This window comes from Candoia aspera, chromosome 7 (assembly GCF_035149785.1).
Source record: "Candoia aspera isolate rCanAsp1 chromosome 7, rCanAsp1.hap2, whole genome shotgun sequence".
Lineage (NCBI taxonomy): Eukaryota > Metazoa > Chordata > Lepidosauria > Squamata > Boidae > Candoia > Candoia aspera.
The window spans coordinates 73452598-73471539 of record NC_086159.1 but is presented as its reverse complement, the minus strand read 5'-3'; the positions used below and the strand labels follow the sequence as shown (position 1 = coordinate 73471539).

The following is an 18942-nucleotide window of genomic DNA, read 5'->3' as shown; positions in this document are numbered from 1 at the left end:
AGAGAAATGGGCCAGCAAACAAGAAGAAAGAGCTGTGCAGTCCTATATATTTATTTAGAAGTAAACCTGAGTTTCAGCATGATGTTCCTCCCCAAAGAATCTGCCACCATTTTTTCCTTCTTTCTTTCTTCCCAAACCCAGGATGGCATTTATGAAAATAAGATCTGATGTGATTTCATTGGCAGGATTTCAGGGCAGTTTTCAAAGCATCACCCACAAGGAAGGCATCTGGCTGTGAAGATCAAAAAAACACTGCTTATGTCTGATTATATTGTACTTTTTATAGAGATTACTGCATCACATGTCATACAGCTGCTGTTGCATTTTCCAGGTTGCAACAGAACAATTTAATGTTTACCCTACTGCTATCAGACAAAAATAATTCCATGACATAAAATGTAGCAAGAATTTGGTGTGATAGCAGGTTGAGTTTAGGTAACTTCCACTGCAGCTATTCAACTTTTAGCTGCTCACAACTTAAACTTTACATTGGCTTTTCTGTAAATCTTTCTCTGTGTATTTGTAATTATACACGCATGCACGTACTACTTATGTTTTTTGTTTATTGTACTCAGTATGTTGGATGCAATAAGCAATTTACTGATTTATTCTTCTTATTTGGTCTGTATTATCTAAACAGAACAAACTGCTTTTGATTAGTATTATAAAGCATACTTTCTGGCTAGTCTTTGCCTGTAATGAAGTATTTTCTACCTATTGATTTTAATAGAACTTGTTCCCAGGTAAATATATGGATTTATATCAATCGGTCTCCTAAGCCCTATGGAGTTTTATCTGTGTTGACATTTTAGAATTGCACTTTAAATGGTTCATTCAATTGCTGCAGCACGGTTTTGAACGGAGTGACTTATTGACTACTAATCAATGCATTTGGCAGCAACATGAAGCAGAGATTCTCATAGCTGCTTGTCTCCTAATCTTACAGCAGTACCTATTTTTGCTGCATTTTTAAATTGTTGCTGATACTGTATGTTCACTTTCCCCTCAAACTATAGAACAGCATATTACCACTGTTGAGAAGTTAATAAGTGCTGAGGCAATGTGAGCCGAAAGGCATTGGTTTTCATGTATATTCATATACAAATGGCTGCCTTTTAAAGGGAGCCTTTGCTGAGAAATGAAAAGTTGTGATTCAATGCAAAGTTCAGTAATAATTCTGCTATTTCTTTGGACTGTTAATTTTTAAAGATTCACCCTACTTCTTCTTTTTTCCCCCCCTTCCTATACAGACGAACGATATTGTCTACTATAATGCAAAAGAAGACCTGAATGATGTAAGTAACATTTTGGAAAATAACAAGCTTGAACTCTAACTCCAATTCCCTTAAGATTAAAATTTTCATTTTATTTCCCTTGGAGAGGCCAAAAAAAAAAAAGGCCCAAAATAAACCTATTAAAATGCCTTGTGAAAAGAGAGGGTTTAAAGTTATATTGCCTGAGAAACGATCACAAAACATTACTAGTGGCTTCCTAGCAGAACTTCTGTTCATTCATTAGGTGACCTTGAACAAAAGCAAGATCTTCAGAGCATGGCTGAGAAATAAATGGAGTCAGATACATCTGAAGCAGCCTATAAGCCTGAAAAATAAATATTTTTTTAAAAAATAAAACAAGCAAAGAAGCCATGCATTTGGTGTGGCTTCTTTCTTGTTATATTTCGAATGAGCTGTTTGCTTCTTAAACTGCTCCATTGGGAATGCTTCTTTTAATATCGAATAGTGGGTTAAATTTTTAATTATGCAAATAAATAGATTCCAGCATGAACCAGACTTTCTGGATGTGCATTGTCTCTTTGTTCGGTTGACCCACAAGGGGAAAGTTTTGCAAAAAAAAAAAAAAGGAGTAAAGCAGAATTTATTAGCGTATTAATGCTAATCCACATGTAATTAGGTGGTATATAAAATGTCTTGTTGGAGAACATTTTGACCCTGAACATTCAGAAGAAACTGATTGCAAGGTTAGAACATACTATTATGGATAATTTTGCACAACTGTAGAAGAAGGTCAATGCAGCTGGTAGAAAGGTTTACGATTCCTTAATCTGCAAAAGAACTGAGGCTATGCTTCATATATGATGCATGCAGCCCTCCATGCTTAAGATCAATTGATGCATTTTCTCTCCTGCAGTGAGGAAGGAGAAAATCACTCTTCCAGTCAGATCAGACTGTTAGGGCAGTCCATGGGGCCTCCATACCCACATCTTAATTTAACCATTAAGTGAGACAATAGTGGCTCTCCAGATGTTCTTGAACTGCCCTTACCATCATCCTTCCTGATCAGCTACATCTGGAGATAATATTGCCCACCTCAACATGCATGAAGATATTAATGTGTAGGCATATATAGCAATGGTTAATTCCTGAATGATCTGATATTTTGCTGGTCCACTGCACACATAATTTCCTGTGTCTATCATCTGAAAATGTTAGCTCCATGTAGGAGCACTTAGTACTCTCAGAGCTGGGATAGTAATGGTCTGTCTATTTAGGAAGTGATATCATCCAAAGTTAAATTAATATAATACATGGTAAGAGTTGTTTGATTTCTCTCTCTCTCCTGACACTAATTCAGGGGCTAATTCAGCAGGAATGTAAGAGCTTTTACCATGCAAAACATATTTGTATTAGACAGGCTTTGGAAATCTAATTTATATTTTAATGAATACATTCCAATAACTAACTGATTTTTTCAAGTTGTATATCGGATGTCCCAAGCATTCTTTCTCACTGAATTTCCTGATGTTATAAGGAGCCAGACATGAGGCTTTGCCACATAGGTGCGCCAATGTGCTTTGCTCCTAGCTTTGACAAAGTGCTGTTCCTACAGCCTGCCCTTACTGGCAAGGAGTCCCATCAGTGCTGCTGGCAGCACACAGAAGTGATTTCTTCCATAGCCCAGTCTGGTCAATTTCAGCTTCTTCTCCCTTTTTGAGTTAATAAGGAAGGCATTGCCTGGTCAATGTCACTAACCCCTACTTTGGTGAAAGTGAACACAGAGCACCTTCCTCTATTCCATGGAACAACTGAAGTGCAGCTGAGACCTTCCAAAGGTTAATACTCTAATGAACAGACTACACACACATAACACATACACAAAGAAAAGAGTTGCCGGGTGAGATTCTGCACTTTCCAGCAGCCCAAGCAAAAATGGCCATGGTGGCCCATGGTTGGATGAGAAGGTGTGGCCCTGTGGCAGGCCAATGGGAGCCTAGGTGGAACCCCTTGGATTGGCTTCAGTCTGCTCCTCAGCAGGCTAGTTATAACATGGAGGCACCATTGTGAAGACATGTCCTTGGCAAAATGTAAGCAAGTCATCCAAGCCAGGTCAGGGGTGCTGTGTAGTTGAGCCCCTGGAGGGAAGAAGAGAGGGAACTTTGGATTTCCCCCTCTGAGATTGAGAACTCTGTTTCTGACCTTGAAGGAGAAAAAACTAGAGCCAATGGCCTATACAGTAGTTGTGGTTCTCAACTTTAATACTTTGAATTCTACCAAACATCTCCCACTGAGAAAAAAAACAACCTCTTTTTCTGATCTCTCTCTCTCTCTCTGAGGCTACTCTAATTTTGGAGATTCTCTATTTTCCTCTCTTTTATGAGTTCTTTCCCAGTGTGAGAAGAAAAATCATGTCCCACTTAAGTTACATCTACACCCAAGCATTTATGCAGGACCATGATGTCAGGACACAAAGATTGGATTTACATACTTGTGTCAGAGGTTGTGATGCAAGTAATCGGTTGAGTCCCTTGTGTGATGACATCATGACAAACATCATTTTGACATCACAATTTGTTGTGGAAGCTGCCATGTCTACATTCTGGCAGTGGTATGTTCCAGGGGCGTAGGACTGTGGCCCCAATTATTTAGAGTTTGACTCTGAAATTTTGACAGTTTTTTTTTTAAGTTGGAAATTATCTTCTCTTTCCAATAATGCAGCTTGCTATTTTAAAATACAGTGTAGGCGTATAAACTAATAGCAAAGTTTCTACAAAAACTTTAGTCAGATCAACATGCTTCATTTGCACATAGCTATAAAATGTGATTTAAGATTGATAGGATCTGTGGCATTTGACATTGATGTAAGATAATTAAAGAAACAGCAAGCAAGAAAATGAGATAATTATAGAAATATGAATTGTACAGAGTGGACATGGAAATTTAGATGGGATGTAGATGCAGGAAACCTTTTTTTTTCCACTTTTTAAAGAGATGTCCCATAGTCAGCTTTTTAATTAATTGAGAGCTCAGTTTTTTCTTCTTGTTCAGCAGGAGAAAATAGTGAAGCTTTTCTCCTATAGATACCAACGATGAACATGCAGATATCTACTTTGTGATGTGTGGGAGGGTGAACATTCCCAATTGTATAATGCATGGTTAGAGTGTTAATCTTTTGGAATTTTGAGAAGAGAAAAACAGAAAGAAGGAAAGCTCTTGAATGTTGATACGAGCATTGGAACAAAATATGAAAGAATAATAACAAAAAGAAGAGTCTCATCAGTGAAAACAAATGGGATTTTGAAGGAGGCAAGATGGTTTCTTATATCTGTCTTTGTCTGGCCCTACCTGTTAGATGATTTTGAAAGAGACCTTGAGATAATCCAAAGATACCATCTCAGGTAAATGATATCTATATGATTGAATTGATGGCAAATACCTTGCACTGATCTTCAGTAGACACTGGATTCATGCATGATATTTTTGACCTCTCTCTGGTGCAATACATCCATAGAACCTGTTTTGAGACTAACTTAGATATGGACTGTTTGTAAGGTTAGTTGACCTGAAAATATTCCAAATATATAAAAGAAAAATGAGCAGTACAGTAATCAGTCTAGAATTTACACACCTGCAATGAGACTTATGCAATAATAGTGTCAACTGTGCTGATTCTTTCATGTTTTTGAAAAAAGTAAGACTTTTGTGCTATATAAAATAAAATAATATTAAAACATTTTAATATTAATTTTTTAAAAAATAAAATAAAATAAATAAAAAATAAATACACTAGTTCACATGTTTTCACTAGTTCTAATGAACAAAAGTACACATCACTTGTTGCCTGGTGATCAGACACCACTGAGTTGATACTGAAATGAAATGTCTTTGGGGATTCATTCCCATTTTCTGCTCACCAACTAAACCTGCAGTCACCAAATAGTGAACATTTTTTTTGAAATCCTAAGTTCTAGGGTCTCTGTTATGGGACCTCTAAATGGGGAACTGTACATATATCAACTCAGGACTGTACGTTCCTGCAGCTTCTAGATCTTTGGGGAATGTAGGCTCTTTCACACTTCACTTGGAAAAGATCCTGGAGGAGGAAAACCAGCATGTCTGTATCTTGCAAATCCCACAATTACGGATCTTTGTTTATTTGTTAGATTTGCTTCCTGCCTGTCATTCAGGAGCAAAAGGTACTCCTTCCTCCTTTTTTTCCAACAATGAGAACCCTGTGAAGTAGTTTGGGCTGAGAAAGAGGCCCAGGCTGAAAGTCTACTGGGACCTTCCATTGCTGTGGATGAACCAGGTCTTTCCACTGCCAGTCCAACATCTTCACCACAGTGCTCTGTTGGGCCCCAGGTTGCTTCCATATCTCAGGGGAGAGAAGAACCTGGGTCTTCTTGCTCTTAGTCCAACAACTTACCCACTACATCACACTGCCTCTTTGACAAAGGGAGAGCATTGTCCTCCAAGGAGCTTTCATGGTTGAGAGTAGATGAGAACCTTGGTCTCTGTGCTCCTTAATTTTAACCATTGCACCTTATTAAAGGTCTATATTCGTATTCCAGGTGTGACTGTTTTTGAAGGATTGGTTGGCCCTATCAATTTTACAAAAACCTGTTTCTTTTGCAAATAATATAACTTCTCAGGAAATGAACAGACATGTCCTTTCATACCTGAGAAACTAAGGCATTTGAAGGATTATTTTGCTTCATTGTTACTTCAGCAGCTGTAGCAGTGGACACTAATAATCAATCCTTGACAAGTCCTAGATACTAACGGCATGGTAGGTGTTTGATTTCTTAGCAGCTGTCAGTCAGCATGGGTAAATTTGGTCAATACATAAATAAGAACATAGTGTTACAAGCAATAGTGTTGAATGGCATGCCAATTAAAGTTACTATTTTGAACTCCTGCAGAATTTTCAGTGCCTGAAATATTTAAAACCCTAGGGCTATGGTGAATCGCTTCTGCAAGACTTCACCAGGATTTATTTTTTTTAAATCAAGGAAACTTGCTATTATTCACATCTGATGGACTTGTTGCACTAACTTCTCAGGGGATTTCAAAAACAATCTTGGGAGTGGGGGGGATGTCTCTGTGTTAACATAATGCCAGGAAGTTCTGTCTTAAGCCTTTTAATAGAAAGGTTTTTTTAAAAAAAATCCATTCGGTCGTGTCCAGTTCTTGGAAACTGCCTGGACAAGCCCCTGTAGTTTTCTTGGCAAGGTTTTTTTGGAAGTGGTTTGCCATTACCTCCTTCCTAGAGCTGAGAGAAGTGACTGGCTCAAGGTCACCCAGCTGGTTTTATGCCTCAGGTGGGACTAGAACTCACAGTCTCCCAGTTTCTAGCCTGATCCCTTAACCCCTACACCAAACTGGCTCGCACAACAGAAAGAATAATTCTCAGCTGAAGTTCCATTCCTGAACCATGAACAAAGACTGACAGCAAAACCTCATCCACCCCAGCTCTTGTAATGCACTCTTCATAGGTCTGCCTTTAAAGACAACACAGAAACTGCAGTGGGTACAAAACGAGGCAGCCAGGATGTGAGTAGGTAAGAGCCACTGTTGCAGTGTAACACCAATATTTTTATGTCTACATTGGTGACCAGTCAATTAAAAGTGCTGGTTTTGACCTATATAGTCCTATATGGTTCCAGTTACTGTGAGGCCAATTACTCCAGTTACTCTTCCTGATGTCATCAGCCCAGCCAATGTACTCTGGCTGAGTTGCTCTCGGTCCTGCACAGCTAAGAGGTTCATAGGCAAGGACTCAAAGACAATCATCTGTAGGAGATATTATTTCTTTACTTTGGAGCAACTTAGCCTTAGAGAGGCACCAACTTGATAAGCCACTTGGAGTCTTGGGACATGGGCAGTGTATAAAAGAAATGCATGAATAAATAAGGCCCTTTCTGTTTTACTCGGTTTCCTTTAGAAGCTGGATGCACAGAGAGATGTATACTGGATTCATTTAAGAAGCAGTAAAAAAATCCTCTTCCAGACAATTCTTACTATATTCATTGAATTCTGTGCTTAACAACCTTTGCTTGATAGAGCAATCTTATCTACCATCCGTCCATCCATCCATCCCATCGATTGATTGCAGTTTCTACCAATGCAGGTAGATTAGAGTACCATCAGTTCAAACAACAATATTTCAATGGTCCCTAATCTTGCATGGGGATTGAATGTCTTAACTGAAAACCTCTAAAACAATATGCCTTGAGGCTGTTCTAAAACATGAAATAATTTGCAAGTTTTTAAAGCCATCTTTACTGTAAAGCAGGAGTTTTGAAACCTTTGTAGATTGGTTTTGTATTCTTCCTTTCCACCAGGAGCTCAAGTAGCATCCTGTAATTTTTTCTCATAACAGCAACACTGTGAGGTAGGTTGGGATGACAGAACTTCCATGACAAAGTGATGATCTTGAATCTGGTTCTCCCCAGATCTAATTCGGTTTCTGAGCCACTGTTTTATAGAGTTACCGGGGGTTGCGTACCGATGTTGGGATTTGAACTGGTGCATTGGACAAGAAATGGTCAGTGGAATCCAGGGCTTGTTTGTTTATGTTTTTAGCATTTTGTGCCTTTAATATGCACCTTACAGCATTATATGAATACATGATACCTAGCAGTGCTACCATCTCCTGTCATTGCTTTGACAAGAGATAATGTGACACCCCCTCCCTTTCTCAGTAATAGCAGTAGTGAGGTCTTAGCAATTCTGAGGGTGCTTCTCATAATATTGCAAGGAAATTCTGTAGAATTCCAGAAAAGTCATGGGAAAAGTTAGCAAAATGACATTGAAAGATATAAGTAGATCATTTAGTCTCAGTAAAAAGGTAAAGGTTTCCCTTGACGTAAAGTCCAGTCATGTCCGACTCTAGGGGGCGGTGCTCATCTCCGTTTCTAAGCCTTTAGAGCCGGCGTTGTCCGCAGACACTTGTGGCCAGCATGACTCACGGAACGCCGTTACCTTCCCGCCGAAGTGGTACCAATTAATCTACTCACATTTGCATGTTTTCGAACTGCTTGGTGTGCAGGAGCTGGGACGAGCAACGGGAGCTCACCCCGCCGCGCGGTTTCGAACCGCCGACCTTCCGATCAACAGCTCAGCGGTTTAACCTGCAGCGCCACCGCGTCTCAGTCTGTGTGATAGATGGCTGTCCAGTAAAGACATACACTACATGAAACAGAAAACATGTTTTGTTTCAAATGTGAAATGATGGCAAAACCACCTAGAATAGTGTGCCAATATGTTTGGAATGGCTGAGCTTTGACAGAGCAAAACACAAACTTGCCATATTTTATCAAAAAACAAAACAAAACACCCACCTTGAAATGTTTCCAATATTTGGCCCTTTTTTTCACCCCAGAATCACAAAAAGAAATAGTTGATGCTGAGTGCTACCAGTGAGCCACTTTGCACAGAAATGGGCTGAGAATATAGATAGATAGATAGATAGATAGATAGATAGATAGATAGATAGATAGATAGATAGATATTGAAAATTCCTGTGCTGCCATCCTTAACATCAAATAGTGCTTCCTTTGTCTTTTGCCTTGGGGGTAGGCTAATTAAAAGAAATTTGAGGAGGATTATGAGGCTGGCTCTTTTCAAATCAGTTATTTCTTTCAGGGCTGAGGAACATCCAATGAATTCCAGTCAGTCCATTAACACAAATGGGTCTTCTTTAAGTACATTTTTCAGCAAACCTCTTCATAATTTAAATTGGGTATGCCTAAAGCTGACCTTGCAGACAGTCAGGAACACGGATTGTCCTCTTCCACCCCATTATTCAAAGTTTCACCTGCAGATTTACGTACTTCCTTTCATCCTTTTTAGCAGCAAGACGTTGGCTGACTGCCGGAACTAAAGCAAACAAAAAGGGGATTTTGATTTCTGCCTGGAAGATTGAGAACTTTAATGAAAGAAAGAACTGTCCAGGAGAGAGGACTCTTCCTGGGAAGCACAAAATGTCTCTCCCTGCGTAGCCGCCAGTGTTTCCATCCTAAATGTAAATTACATATACATCCTCAGCAGCATACAGAAGAAAAGGGTAATCATCCATCATAGACAACTCTTTCTCTCCCTTTATATACTTGAAATGCTATAGAGGTAGAAGATTTGTGGTGAACAGGTTGAACACTTGCCTTTGCAGCAAGATGCACCATGAACTGATTCACTGGGGCACAAATTGTGTGAATGGAGTGCACTGCTCTCCACCCCCCAGCCTCGCAGGTCAATGAGCAAAGAGACTTTTGCATGTTTCCATGCGCTCTGAATACATAGGGGTGTGTGCAGAAAGGGGATCAAAAAAAGTCAAGGTGGTGTAGCGTGTAGAGAAGAGATGGGGCTTTGATTGCATTGGTGTGGCCACCCTTTAGATTTTCTGGAAGCCCTTTCTGCAGACACCCCTGCTCCAGCAATCAAAGTGCCCAAGAGAATGCACAGAGTGCAGTGATGAACTTTCTAATCTCATTGACCAGGAAAGAATTTGGGTGGTTTGCCAAATTAGGTATGCAGAGGTCCTTTATGCATACTCCTTTGTTCCTTTAATTGTGGAGCTTCCAGACTGCCTTTGGAGATTAAGACTCCTCCCATTTGTAAAGATATCCGGAATCGCAACATCAACAGGGCTTAAGAGCATGCCCAGAGTGCACATACACATGTGCACCTAAGCTCAGCAACCAAATCAAGCCGCTATTGTCTAAGTTCTTTTTCCATTTACATTCCACATGTCTTTTTTTTTTTTTTTTGAGCCATGCACACAGAAGTCCAACTTCTGTGTCCTGCATTCTGAGTGATGGAGAGGAGGACTTGTCAGACCTATGAGTTAGACCAGATCAGAGAACTACCGGCATGTGCTTATGCACCTGTTGTCTTAATGACTTCTGGATGGCTTCTCCAAGGTCATCTCCATGGCTCCCTGCAGGTCTTCACCATCACTTTTCTCTTTCAAAAGCTAAACTTTCCCAAATCTTCCCATGTCGGTTTAGCCCCCTGCTCATCCCCATTGTCCTTCTCTGAGTTGGCTCTGCTTTGTCTGAATCCTGCTTAAAATGTGGTGCCAGAAATGGACACCTAACTTGAGCAGAAGTTCGACTAATGCAGGATAGTCCTGTTTGCTGTTCTTGCAGGCACATCACACTGCTGTCTGAAACTCAGTTTGTAAGCAACTGTGATTCCAAGCTATTTTTCCTAAGTGCTATTTCCAAGGCTGGTACTCCCCATCCTGTAACGGTGCATTTGATTTCTATTTTCCAAGTGCTTGAGATGGTCTTTGCCAAAAACTATGATGCCCACAATAAAGGAATATTGTAGTTGTACTGGATCACAAGCCAAAGTCTGGGAATTTTATTTCATTAAATGTCAGGAATGAGGCGAAGAACAATGCAGAGTCAGGAATGAAGCTCCAGTTTTTATTGTTCTATCCTATTGACAGAATCTTGCCAAAACTGAACAGAATTAGCAAATTATAAGGGAAATACTCCAGAACTCTAAGGCAGTTCCTTTCTAATCTTCTTGGCTGGGTGCCCAAGGCTTTCTACACTGCATGTGCATTTTTCCGCCCTGGAAAGGGCCCCCTCCTTCCTCGCCAGCGATTTCCATAACATTAAGGTTGGAATAGTATTAAGATGTGAGTTATTTGTCTGTTATGGAGGCAACCAGCTATACAGTTCCTTACACATTTCTGGTAAGAAATCGAAGGAAAAGGAACAGTTTGTTTGTAGAATAATTAAATGGTTGAATAGCACTTTGCCCAATGATTTTGACCTCTGTCAACTTACTTATGTGTCAGTTTTCTTCATATTTTCATTGGGATGAAATTAATCCATTAGGCTATAAAAATTAAAGCAAAAACAGAGGTTCTTCACTAGATTCAGGGAATTGGCCTTGAAAGACTGCATAGCAGTGACCATCCCATTACAGTTGAGGAATACCTGGATCCTAGAGATGTAAAAGAGAAAAAAGTAAAATGTTTTGATTCTGCATATTAAACAAGGATTAAACATGATCTAATGGATGTTTAGGTTATAAAAACTGGAAGGAAAAGGAACAGGGACTCTGGGCAAAACTGATGCAGACTATTTTCCTCTCTTGTCCAGCAGAAGGGTCAGTTTTCTGAAGAACTTATTTCATGTATCAGTGTGTTGCTGTGAAGCATCTGTGGATACTTTCATTAGTTTCAGAAGAACAAAAGAGGACATCTGACCTTGCCAAATGTTCTTTAGAACAAATTAGCACATCTTCCTGATCTTCCTTCTGAAGAAATGTTGTAGTTAGTAGTTATCAGAAATGGTCTATAGCTAGGCATCAGGGACAATCTTCTGTTCAGTTCCTCACAGTGTAAATGATAGGAAGGGAAAACCATTCCTGGATGCTTCACCCTTTCAAATGTCAAGATTTTCACGCCTCACCCTAAAAATGGTCCAGTTTGAGAATGATGGCTTTAAGCAAACCTCCTATTAATGCAGGATGTCAGAGATGTAGAGTTTGTTGTCTAACAGATTAAAGCACATATATTGTTGCTGCACAATACACTTTCCTGGTGTTCGCAACACCAGTGATGTTTTTGTCAGCCTGACATATGGTTGTCTGCATAATTTACTTCCGTTAGCAGATGTAAAAGCCAGCCCTGCTGTGCCACTCTTCAGTTTTATCTTCCACCCCCAAAGATACAGCATTTTTAGCCTTCCAAAATTGCCTGTCATCTATCACACATTTTAATTTTGCCTCCTGTTTCATATCCCTTCCTGATCTCCCTCCCTCCCTCCCTCTCTCTCTCTCTCTCTCATATTCATCTCCTTGACTCAAGTTTCCATCTTTCTTCTAAGTCACCTAATTGTGCCCTTTTACCTCCAGTGTTTACCTTTCTCTTCTTTTGTTTCTGTTTTCTGAGCTTCTCTGTGTCCTACTTAACCATTATTAATAGGATACAGTTGTGGTCCTCTGGCTGTGTTTTCTTCTATCCTTGTCTTTTGACACTTTTGTGTCAAACACGTTTGGGTCAAACACTTTTGACCACTTTTGACTTCAAGTGATAATGATATTTCTCATGTTCTGTTTACTTCCTGATCAGTACATTCTTGGTGGGTTCCCAGTGCTTGGTGTGTTCTCTATGTTCATTATCCTTCTGTGCCAAAGGAGACCTGAAATTACTTGAAAATGGGAAGGAGATGATTTTTCAATAATCAGGTTTTCTTACCTCCTTGAAATTTTCTAATATTTAGTTTCTGATGAAAGAGCTGTGAAGAACAACCACAGGCAGACTTCCAGATGTGACGATCTGAAATACTGTGTGTCTTAAAATATAGAAGAAATTAACAGAGGAGAGGAAGGCTTGGACCCTCTTAATTTACAGGCTCCTCAGAGCAAACATGTCTATAAAATGTCAACATCCTTTCCTCATTTCCTCCTTCTTCTGTCCTAAAGTACCAGCAACTTAATAGCAAATGGAGCCATCTAGTGATGATAAAACAATATTCTCATGCTCAGCAGAATTTGGAGGTATGCCCAAGAATGTTAAAGAAATTAAAAATCAAACCCAAGGGTGTAAGAAAAGATAAAATCTCCCTGGATTTTGAACTCAAATCACATGTAGTTTTCTTAGAAACAAGCAAAGTTCTCTTGCCTGCTTCTGGAATGACTTTTTGAGTCCCAGTCTATCTTACAACATTTAGTTTCCTATCCAAGGACTAATGAACTCTAGCTCCATTGAGTTTTTTGAGTTCACCCAAGGTTGGCTGGGGGTTGGTGCCTGCTGGAGCCAAAAGACAAGCTTGATTTCTGGTGACCACATGAAAATGGCCATATTGTTTTTTTTGGCAAACAGTATGAAAATAGTTTGGAATTGAAGCATATCCATCTGCCAAATAGTTTGACCTGATGAAGGCAGTGGAGACTTATAGATGGGGGGTCAGTTGGAAGAGGTGGGAAGAAGAGAAGGAATATACTGAGTTGGAAGAAAGGGAAAGGATTAACAGCCAATAAAAAGGATGTGTTTTCCATGCTCCTCTCCTGCTAGGAACATTTTTGGTTGGTATTAGGCAAAAAGATTAAAGAAAGAAGGGAAGAGAAATCATTGGTGAGTAGTAGACAGGAAAAACTCCTTTGATCCAATTCTCCCTCCTCGAGAAATAGAAGCAGGAGAAATACAAGCTTTTAAGCTAAGTATGATTGAGCGCCAGCCTCCTGTTACCAAAACGTCCTAAAGTGGTGCAAGAAAGAGAAATATTTTTGGACTTTCAGTGAACAATTTTCTTCAATGTGTTTAGAAATGAGAAGTCCACAGCAACTGTATTTCAGTTGAGAAATTAATTCAAGACAGTCTTTTAAACTGTGCTATGAATATAGCTGTCAGCCCCACTCGGTAGACCAGTTGCTCTTCTGGGGGGAGATGGGCAGTGACAAAATTTGAAAAATAAATGAAATGAAATCAACTCCAAAAGAAGGTTAAAACTACTTTTATTGGAATTGGCTATAATAACAGAATCTTGAAAGTCTGAATGTGCTGCTGCTGCTGCTCCTCCTTTTCCTCCTCATAGTTCAGTGAATTAGGGAGGCATCTGCCTGAGTCTCTTCCAGATGTTACCTGGACATTCTGGACTTAAAAGTACTTCAGCCCCTTTTGCCTATCTGCATATCTCCATCAAGGTCATCTTCCTTACTCTCTTCAGTAGGAGACCAGAGCTCAGGATCCAGCTGGTTTACAACAAACTTGCAGGGTCCCACAGAGCTCAGGATCCAGCTGGTTTACAACAAACTTGCAGGGTCCCGCAGAAGTATTAGATCCCTTTTGCCAGTTGAAGGCTGAGAGGGCGGAGAGATTTATAGTCCTAGAAGAGATTGGAATTTTGCTGATATTTCCTTACAATGCAGTGTTATCCAACACTGTTATCTCCATGTTTTCTCTTAAGCTGTTGATTTGTTTTGTTTGTTTATTATCTCAGTTTCTATTGCCATCCATCTCACAACAATAGGATTAAAACTAACAAAAGCCACATGTAATAGTAATAATAACACAGTAATAATGGCGCCTGGGGACAATTTGATCCAGTTCATACAAACACCAATGATGCTGAGACAGTACAGGTAGTCCTCACTTACCAATGACTTTTTTAGTGACCATTTGAAGTTACAATGTACTGAAGAAGGAGACGTAGGACCAGTCCTCGAAGTTGTGGCTGTTGCAGCATCCCCGCAGTCACATGATCACAATTTGGGTGCTTGGCAACTGGAACACATTGATGATGGTCACAGCACCCTGCAGTCATGTGATCACCATTTGCAACCTTCACAGTTGGCTTCTGCCAAGCAAAGTCAAAGGGGAAGCCAGCAGGAAGGTGCAAGTTGTGGTCATGTGATATCATACCATGGATGATTCGCTTGATGAGCACAGCTGGAATTGACATTGTAAGTCAGCGCGGTCACGTGACATTACACTCAGTGACAGAGTTGCCAGTCCCATTTGTGGTCAGTAAGCGAGGACTACCTGTATGAAAAAGGAGGGCTGCTGTGAATTTAATTGTCACATCCCTATTAGGGTTGGGAGACTGTGCTGTGTTGTATGTGTGTGTGTGTGTGAGAGAGAGAGAGAGAGAGAATTCCAGTAAGAAATGCCTGTACCACTCTAATTGCAGCAAACATCAATATATTACAGCCTCCTCACCTCCTCTTTCTCAATCCAATACTCCATTGCATTTTTTTTTATACACAAAGAGAAAATCAAATTACAGCAGCAGCTGGACTTTGCTAGTAAGGGAGCTCTCACACAAGCTCAGATAACCCACTGTTGTAAAGGGGCTGGGCTCTACTTTTTAAAAAGAACAGCTTATTTTCCCTCCAGCAAAATCTTAGAGTTTCTCTTTTTTTTTGTAAAGTCCATGAATCCTGGGGTATATTCTTCACAGCCTTCCTTATATTTAAATAGCAACATGCTGCCATACCAGTACTAATCAGCGTACCTCAAAAATGTGTATATATTTTCCATACCCATTTTGCATTCAGTAACCATTAAAAAAAAAAAAATCCAGAGGGTTGTGTCAGTCAATTGTTACAAAAGCAGCACAAACTCTTTTGGTTAATGACCAGCATGTTGATTCAAGGGTCCATTTAAGTTTGTCAACTGCTGTAAATGTAGTCCATTGACATTTATACCAGAATAAATGTCTTACTTTTTAAGTCCACTAGACCTCTTCCCATTTTTTAAAAATGCTTTCGTTAATCAGAAAACTGGCAGTTTTATCATCAGAGGTACATCTGTTTGGTTTTTTTAAAAAATCCTTCAAGAGCTACCTCATATTGTAATCTGAATTCTAAACTTTTACATATAAAACTATGGATTTGTTTCTGAAAACTCTCCAATAAGCAAATAATGGATTATTTATCCTTTCCTTTCCAGAGGTAATCTTCATACTTGAGATACTTCCTGTAGAGTTTGCACAGCAGTCACAGCCTGAACTTTTAGTAAAGAATTTCTAATATGGTTCCATTACAGTTTTCTCTTGATAAACAAGATGGGAAAAAACCACATGTTCCTCTTATTTCTATCTGTGATTTGGGAGGGGGATCTCCTTCCCCTAAGTCTGGAAGTTGTGGGTAGATTTGAACCATAGTGATGGGTTGCTAGTTAACTTAAAGACGTTTGTATCTTGTTTCCTCTTTTTGTTTAACATTTAATGTGATCTCACATCCAGCTGTTGTTGGTAGAGAACTTCCAAGACCCCATTTGCTCCTATTCATTAAGGCTAAACTGACACAAGTGATTTAGCAGAGACAAGAATTCCTTTCAAAAAGGCCCCATTGTAGAAAGCTGCTGTGACTGATGCGAAGCTACTGTTTGAACCAGAGTCAATTGCTTGCTAATAGTAAGAGTGACAGCCCTGTTTGTCTGCTCCTTAAACCACTTTGCTAGACCTGTATTAACTTGTCAAATATGAATTAACAACCATGTCTTCTTGAAGCTAACCATTAAGACCCTTTCCCACCACTTAGTTGATTCAATGTCTTCCTACACGTAGGGGAGCTAGATTAAGTCACCCTTAACATCTTTTGATGTTTATGAAGTATTGAAAGAAAGGTAAACTCAATTTGAAAGAAATTTGTTTCAAGTTATATATCCTTCCCTATTGAAGTATCTTTAAACTTCACTCCCTTTCTGATAATCTCTGATTTAAAGTTTGCTTTAAGTTTTTCTCCCTTCCACTGGCTTGGCATTAGAACTTATTGGCTGGAACTCCAAACTATTTTCCTGGAGGATCATACTCAGGTCAGACCACAGAGAAAGAGAAGAGTTGCAGAAAATGTCCTTAGCAATAACTCACTTTTTATTGCTAACAATTATATGTTTCCAGAAGGTATCCTTCAGTAAGAGCCCAAACCAGGCAGTAACACTGGATAAAATTAGAAGGCTCTGCTCATTCAGATTTTTATGTGAAGATATTAATGTGAGGATATGAATATCATAGGTCAGTATCACCATCAGCAATTTGAGGATATTAATAGTAAGGGTTGCAATATTTAGATTATTAAATGGTTTTGTTTATTTGAAGAATGCACCAGCTACCATGTTTTCATTTAGAATGTTTTCCTCAAAGTCAAGAACTGAATACTTGACACAGACTCACCTTTATTTATTCATTAGATGTATATGCTGCCTTTCATTCAGGAGCCCAACTCTGATCTTTCCCAGCTCTGATCTTTCCCCACAACAACAGAACTCTGAGATAGGTTGGGCTGGGAAAGGATGGCCCAGAGTTACCCAGATAGCTTTTTTGACTAAGGGTGGACCTGAACTTGCATTTCCCCATACCTAGTCCAATACCTTAACCAGAACACCACCCTGTAAGGTAAAGGTAAAGGTTCCCCTGCACAGTCATGTCCGACACTAGGGGGCGGTGCTCATCTCCGTTTCTTAGCCAAAGAGCCAGCGTTGTCCAAAGATACTTCCGCAGTCATGTGGCCAGCCTGACAGGCACAGAACGCTGTTACCTTCCCGCTGAAGCGGTACCTATTTATCTACTTGCATTTGCATGCTTTCGAATTGCTAGGTCGTCAAGAGCTGGGGTGAGTGCGGGAGCTCACTCTGTCACGCAGCACTTGGGTCTTGAACCGCTGAACCTGCAACCTTCTGGTTGACAAGCCTGGCGTCTTAACCACTGAGCCATCTTGCCCCTAAAAATAAAATAATAAACAAACAAACAAATAAATAAATAAATAAAGATATTATTATTATTATTATTAATAATAATAATAATCTCATAAAAAGTCAGCCCCACTAGGTAGACTAGACCATGAAATCAACTCCTCAGGAAAGCTAAAACTACTTGCATTGAGATTGGCTATACGAACAGAATCTTGCAAGTCTGATTGTGCTGTTCCTCCTCCTCCTCCTCCTCCTCCTCCTCCTCCTCCTCCTCCTCCTCCTCCTCCTCCTCCTCATACTCTAGTGCAGTGTTTCTCAACCTTGGAAACTTGAAGATGTGTGGACTTCAACTCCCAGAATTCCCCAGCCAGCATGGCTGGCTGGAGAATTCTGGGAGCTGAAGTCCACACATCTTCAAGTTCCCAAGGTTGAGAAACACTACTCTAGTGAATGAGGGCATCATCTGCCTGAGCCTCTTCTGAATATTATCTCATTGCTCTGGACTTAAATGTTTCAGCCCCTTTTGTGTAGGTAAATGTTCTTGCATATTTCCACCAAGGTCAGCCCTCTTCCTCTCTACAAACAAGAATAGAAGCACTATGGCTTATACCCTGGCTTGTTTTTCTCACGTTTGGACTTTGCTACTTTGGCTGTTCCCTTAACTCTTTAGACCTGTTCTTTGCTTCATCTCATGTCTCCTTGGAACTTGGCTTAAAGGAAGCTTTGGGCTGAGCAAACCCACTTTGCCTGAAACAGGTTGTTATATCTCTGAGGCCTATACTGTCTATTCTACCATTATCTGCTCTATCAAAGTTGTCACAAAGTGACACAGACGATCTTCTTACTGGCAGAAGGTGGAAGGAACAGGGTGGTAAGCTGGGATTTAGAAAAGAGACTATTCCTCTTTTGTTCTATTGCAGTAGGAAAAGACAGAAAGACCTCACTCTTCCGATACCATCTTCACTGAAAGCATCACAGTGAAATGCAACCTGACTTAAAAGTAATTTGCCATGCAAACAATTCCTGTGTACTACTGCTTGCCATTTGCACTCAAGTTTTGATATGTATATAAATGAGAGCGATCTTCAGGGGGAGAATTCTTCTATTCAAATGATGCATCGTTGGCTTCGGGGTGGACTGTGGACCTGAAGCATGGCATGAATGCAGCTCTCATGGGGAATACTTTGGGGAACAAGCTAATCCTGAGATGCCTTCAAGGGAAGATCTTTGTATTCTAATTTAGGAGACTCTTAAATCTTTCAGCAGTTCTAGTCTCGAGGTTTAAATTATTTATTTATATACTCGGGCAGACAGAGAGCTCCAGGGCAAGTTGCAAAGTCATGGAAAAGTGGGGAGGGGGGAAGAAATGAAATATTTACACTGATTAGAATGATGACATTACTAGAACCTGATAATGCTTATTTGTTGCCATCAGGATTCCAGCTCAGTGTCATTTAAGGCTTGACCTCTGCTCTATCACACCTTGCTACCATTTATATTTTCATTAGTCATAACCCATTTAGCAGCCCCTGATGAGAACTCAAACATCAC

At 39.9% G+C, this 18942-nt stretch overlaps 1 protein-coding gene across 1 annotated transcript in view; it reads left to right on the top strand.

Moving 5' to 3' along the window:
- The window catches only part of CACNA2D1 (calcium voltage-gated channel auxiliary subunit alpha2delta 1), a 416604-nt gene that overhangs the window by 235414 nt on the left and 162248 nt on the right, over positions 1 to 18942 (top strand). The window contains exon 5 of the mRNA XM_063308113.1: positions 1251 to 1295. Coding sequence (XP_063164183.1) covers positions 1251 to 1295 — 45 coding nt within the window. The remainder of the gene's footprint in view (positions 1 to 1250; positions 1296 to 18942) is intronic.